Genomic DNA, 5,841 nt, shown 5'->3' on the forward strand with positions numbered 1-5,841 from the left:
TTAAAAATATTTTATTTTATTTATTTTATGTATATGAGTGTTATGCCTGCATTTTGGTAAGTGCGCCCATGTTGTGCAATGCCCACAGAGGACAGAAGAGGCTGTCGGATCCCCTGGAACTGGAGTTATGGACAGTTGTTAGCTGCCATGTGGGTGCTGGGATTTGAACCCGGGTCTTCTGCAAGAACAGTGTTCTTAACTGCTGAGCCATCCCTCCAGCCCCGAACCACATTTTCATTATCCACTTGTCAGATGAGGGATACTTAGGTTGCTTCTATCTCTTGGCTATTGTGAAAAGAGCAGCAACAAACATGGATGTACAAGTGTCTCTGCAATAGGATGAGTCCTTTGGGTATATGTCAAGGAGTGGTATAACCGGGTCATATGGTGGTTTCATTTGTAGTTTTTTAGGTTGAAAAAGTTTGCAATCCCACCAGTAGTGGATGAGCATTCCCCTTTCCCCACATCCTCTCCAACATTTGGTATCATTTGTTTTCTTGATCTTAACCAGTCTGACTGGGGTAAGATGAAATCTTAAAGTGGTTTTAATTTGCATTCCCTAATTACTGATGTTGTTGAACACCTTAATGGTCTTGAGGCTAAGTTATTTTGCTTGACAGATGTTATTAGAAGATTATTTTGAATAAGACTAGCTCCTTCAAGTTTCTGTAAAACCAGCATTCATATAGGTAAGAGAATGAACAAGAACCTTAAAATATTTTGGTTTTATTGAGATTTATTATTTTGTAGTAAATTTTTAGTCTTTAATCTTCAAAGGTATCAGTAAATTTCATATATCACTTTGCTATTGAAAGTAAAATATCTTTTCTATTTTCTCATTTATTTTATAGTACGGTAGATTTTGAGAGCAGTGTACATCAGTCTTTTTTTTTTTTTTTTAAATCTGTAAAAGAGCCTGAGCTGGTCACTAATCTAAAGGGAACAGTAATTTAAAAAGTGCCCCCAGGAACATGTGATCCTTCTGTTGTTTAGGTCATGGTTTTGGGATATTTTGCAAGTTTTCTTTTTAATAGTCAGATTTTTGCCTTGTAGACTTATTTGTGTTATGAACACTATGAATAATCTTCGGGTAAATTTTGTTTTCTTATAGTCCAAGGCCGTTGGCTTGTTAGATGTAGATGTGTACGGGCCTTCAATTCCAAAGATGATGAATCTGAAAGGAGATCCAGAGTTACTACCAGGTAAGTCAAGGGGCACAAACACTGTAATGGGCTTTGTTTAGTACCTGCTGCATTCCGTGTGTTTCCTTTTTAAAAATATTTTATTACTTAAATCTGTAAAAGAGTCTGAGCTGGTCACTAATCTAAAGAGAACAGTAATTTAAAAAGTGCCCCCAGGAACGTGTGATCCTTCTGTTGTTTAGGTCATGGTTTGGGGATATTTTGCAAGTTTTCTTTTTAATAGTCAGATTTTTGCTTTGTAGACTTATTTGTGTTATGAACACTATGAATAATCTTCGGGTAAATTTTGTTTTCTTATAGTCCAAGGCCGTTGGCTTGTTAGATGTAGATGTGTACGGGCCTTCAATTCCAAAGATGATGAATCTGAAAGGAGATCCAGAGTTACTACCAGGTAAGTCAAGGGGCACAAACACTGTAATGGGCTTTGTTTAGTACCTGACCCATGTTGTGCAATGCCACAGAGGTCAGAAGAGGGCTTCAGATTTCTCTGGAACTGGAGTTGAGGATGGTTCGTAGCTGCCATGTGGGTGCTGGGAATCGAGCCTGGGCCCTCTCTAAGAGCAGTCAGTGCCCTTAACCGCTGAGCCATCTCTCCAGCCTCTCTGTGTTTCTTATACATCATGTAATTAGTGGTTCAGAAATCAGAGACAGCATCACACTATCTGGGATTAAATATCAGCTCTGCCACTGACTGGCTGTGTGGCTCTGAATAGACTGTGTGATCTCTTTGTGCTTGGATGCCCCCACACACATAAAATAGGGATCCAGTTACTCTGAGAAATAATGTACTTATAGCACAATTCATGGTACATAGTACATGATCAAAAAGATCAGATATTCCTTGTCTGTTTACATTAAATGTGTTTTTATGAGAATATTTGAATACTTGTACTAGATGATAATCATAATTTACAAAAATATTTTTGTCCAATTTTTATTAAAGTGCTTAAGAACTGCCCCCACCCCAATGGTTTCTCTCCCAATATTTTTAGTGCCGACAACATAGGCAGAAGTAACTCTTTGAATAATTCTTTAGCTTGTTATTACATTGTTACATATTGTACAGCTATCATATATAAAGCTTTAAATATAGGAATTATGTTTAGAAAATGAAAAATTAGGTAGTTTTTAAAAAAAGGTTTTATGTAAAATTGCCTTAAATAAAATTGATTTCTAATTGTAATAAAAATGTAAATTGCATAATTTTTGTAAATGAACTGTTTATTTTCTATGGGTTTAGGACAAAATAATTTACAGATAGATTTTTATTAGATTACTGTGCTGGATAGCTTTAGTGTCAACTTGACACACCTGGGTTGAGGGAGCCTCAGCTGGGGAATTGCCTCCATTGGACTGGCCTGTGGCCATGTCTGTGGGGCATCTTCTTGATGAGTGATGTGGGAGGGCCCAGCCCACTGTGGGTAGTGCCACCCCTGAGCAGGTGGGTCTGTGTTGGATAAGAAAGCAAGCTGAGCAGGGGCCAGGGGAGCAAGCCAGTAAGCAGCGTTCCTCCATGGCCTGTGCTCCAGCTCCTGCCTCCAGGTTCCTGCCCTGAGTTCCTACCTTGGGCTCCCTGATGAACTGGGACCTGGGAGATGTAAGCTGAATAAAGCCTTTCCTCCCCAAGTTAGTATTGGTCAGAGTGTTTTGTCACAGCAATGAAGAACAAACTAGAACAATTACTTAGATAATAGTATGATTTTTATTGTGTCAGAGATCGATTTGGCATTGTCTGCTAGTTAAGGTGGTTATGTGTGGGGTTTGTTGGAGTCAATTATAAAGTTAAAGTATGGCTCTAGGGGTCTTACATTGCAAACAACCACTTGCGTAGTTGTTTCCTCATTTCATGAAAACATACATGTAAAACGCTGCTATTCCAGTTTCTTGGTTCTTGTCCTTTCAGTGCAACTAAAGTACATCCTTAGTTTGCAAATATGTGATGTGAACCAAGATGTCGGCTTTTGCGAAGAAAGAGCCATGAATCTGTGTGCTCTAAGTAATAGAGTCGTTGCGTCCATTTCTTTCTGGAAGTGATGTGGGACTAATGCCCGCAGTGTGTGATGGGAAGTGGAGCTCTGGGCCCCAGTCTTTTCTCAAGTCTAATACTTGCGATGTAAATACTTGGAATGAATTTTGGTTTCTTTTTTCTTGTTTTACTGAAGTTGTAATCTTACATTTGATGTTTATAAGTTGACTTGCAATAAGTCACCTTTTTGGTAAAGATGAGATACCAGAAATCTTGGAAAGTCTGTAAAAGCAAACAGCAACCCATAACATGTTTGGTGTTGACAGGCTGATCTTCAGTTCCTCAAGAAGTAAATTGAACGGTTTAGGCATTCACTTAAAAGTGTGAATTCTTAAAGACTCAACTGTAAATTATTTTCTGAATCTTAGAAAAACTTGCCGCCATTATACTAACTGGCATTGTTTTGACATTTCTATACTTTATCATGGTAATTTGCCCTGCAGTGTTGCAGAGAACACAGTGCAACGTAAAATGATCTAGTTAGCAGTAAGGAAACACTGTGAAAGACACATTTTCAGTGTTCAGGCTGTAGAGAGACAGAGCTGTGGGCTGCTGTGGGTGTTCCTCTTCAGGCCCTAAGCTGGGCGGACCTGAGGCCAGGCAACCCCAGCATTGCCTCTGTCTTCATTATGTACGCAGAGGGTGATAATGCAGCCTTCATCCATTTGCTCATTTGAAAACCCCATGGTCGGATTAGCAGATGGTACATTTATTCACTTCCCTTAGCATCTTGTCAGGGGAATTGAGGAAGAATCACAACTTGTGCAATTATAAGAGTATAGCCTTGCCTGCTAAGAGAAATTTTACCTTTGACTTTTAGAAAATTGAATGCAATAATTGATGAAAAAATTTTACGTTTATGATAGTTCACAGCAGACTGCTCCTTAGCACAAAACAGGATCACCTCTCATTTTCAGCCACTGATTCTGGAAAACACTGTGTGAGTGATGTAAGCCAGGCACAGAAAGACAAGAAATGTATCATCTCACTGCAAATCCAAAGAGCAAGACTCATAGAATCAGAGACCACAGTGGTTGTCGCCATGGAATGGCTAGTGCCACAGGGAGGTGCCATTCATTCAAGAGTGCAAAGTTTATTTTAGATTGGAAGGATAAGTCCAAGAGATCTTTTCTACAGCGTAATGACTGTAGTTAATAATGAATTATAGTCTTGAAGTGCTTAGAGCAGGTTTTATATGTGCTCATCACAGAAAGTATGTGATGTAATGGGTATGCTAGTGGAGTGAGTTGAATAGTCTCACGGTGTGTGTGTGCATGTGCATGTGTGTGAATATCACTTTGTGTATCATACATAGAAGCAATTCTTATGTTTATTTGAAAAACAATTATAACAAAGTTACCTGTTCTGTAGATAAGCATTTTTTTCCTCTTCAGTAATAACATTTCCAATATTATTATAAAATTGTCATGTTTTAAGGATGCTTCTAAAAATTATGAGGCTGGAGAGATGGCTCAATGGTCAAGAACGCTTGCTGTTCATGCAGAGGACCTGCGTTCATTTCCCAGCACCTACATTGGGCTGCTCACAACTGCCTGCAACTCTAGTTGCAGAGGATCTGACACCTTCTTCTAGCCTCTCTGTGTACACCTCCCCCCACCCACATGACATACACACGGAGATACATAAATAAAAAATAAACCTTAACGCCTTTAATCCCAACAATTGGGAGGCAGAGGCAGGTGAATTTCTGTGAGTTCAAGATCATCCTGGTCTACATAGTGAGTTCTAGGCCAGTCCCACTACTGGGAGACCCTGTCTCAAAAAGACCAATATATATATTTGCATTCTGCGGCTAGATCTTTTATGTCATTTAAAAAATATTTTTAAACATATTTTTAGTGAAGTTTTGTGCATTTTATGAAATACATCTTTTTTTCCCAGTTTATTTATTTAATAACCACATACTTAGAAGAAATATTTCATTACAACAACATTGACATATTCAATAACAATTTTCTGAGCTAAGATGCATCTTTTTCAAAATTGGCTGTAATTTTTAGGTTTACATATGAATTATTACAGTTACACAATACTGTACTCAATATAAACCCCATAAGACATAAAATTAAATGAGGTTTTAACATTTAAAAAAGAATTCCATTTCATTATTAAAATATACTTTGATACAGAAAAATTCATTTTCAGTGCAATTAACATTAAGATGTTTGCACATGTGTTTCTAATCTCTATATATCTGATTATTACTAGTCATAGTCAGTGTAAGAGTACATCTCTTTCAAAAGTGACTGTAAGTTTCTAGGTTCAGAGTTGAGTTAATACAGTTATACAATATTGAACTCAGTATAAGCCCTATAAGACATAAAACTGGATGAGTTTTTTCCTTTAAAAAAGATCTCCACTTCATTTTAGAATATATTGTTCCTTGCAAAAAGACCCATTGTTTTTGCTACTAACACTGAGATGTTAGCACATGCATCTCTAATCTGTATTCATCTGATTATTACTAGTCATAATCGGTTGCACTTGGATCCTTGGTGCATGTCTATAAAGCCATCAGGTAGATTTCAATGGTAATGTTTATCACCTCTACTAATTAGCATGACATAAATTTCCATGCTTCCTCCTCAAATA

General features: G+C 37.6%; 1 protein-coding gene across 2 annotated transcripts in view; it reads left to right on the forward strand.

Annotated features, from left to right (window-relative positions):
- Nubpl (nucleotide binding protein like) overlaps nt 1-5,841 on the forward strand; it is a 153,288-nt gene that overhangs the window by 26,219 nt on the left and 121,228 nt on the right. The window contains exon 4 of one of the 2 annotated variants that reach the window (XM_008824218.3): nt 1,112-1,202. The exons of the other annotated variant lie outside the window; for it this stretch is intronic. Within the exon in view, the coding sequence (XP_008822440.1) occupies nt 1,112-1,202 (91 nt within the window). The remainder of the gene's footprint in view (nt 1-1,111; nt 1,203-5,841) is intronic. 2 annotated transcript variants of the gene reach the window in all.

The sequence above is a fragment of the Nannospalax galili genome, unplaced genomic scaffold (assembly GCF_000622305.1).
Source record: "Nannospalax galili isolate Female #2095 unplaced genomic scaffold, S.galili_v1.0 scaffold1509, whole genome shotgun sequence".
NCBI lineage: Eukaryota > Metazoa > Chordata > Mammalia > Rodentia > Spalacidae > Nannospalax > Nannospalax galili.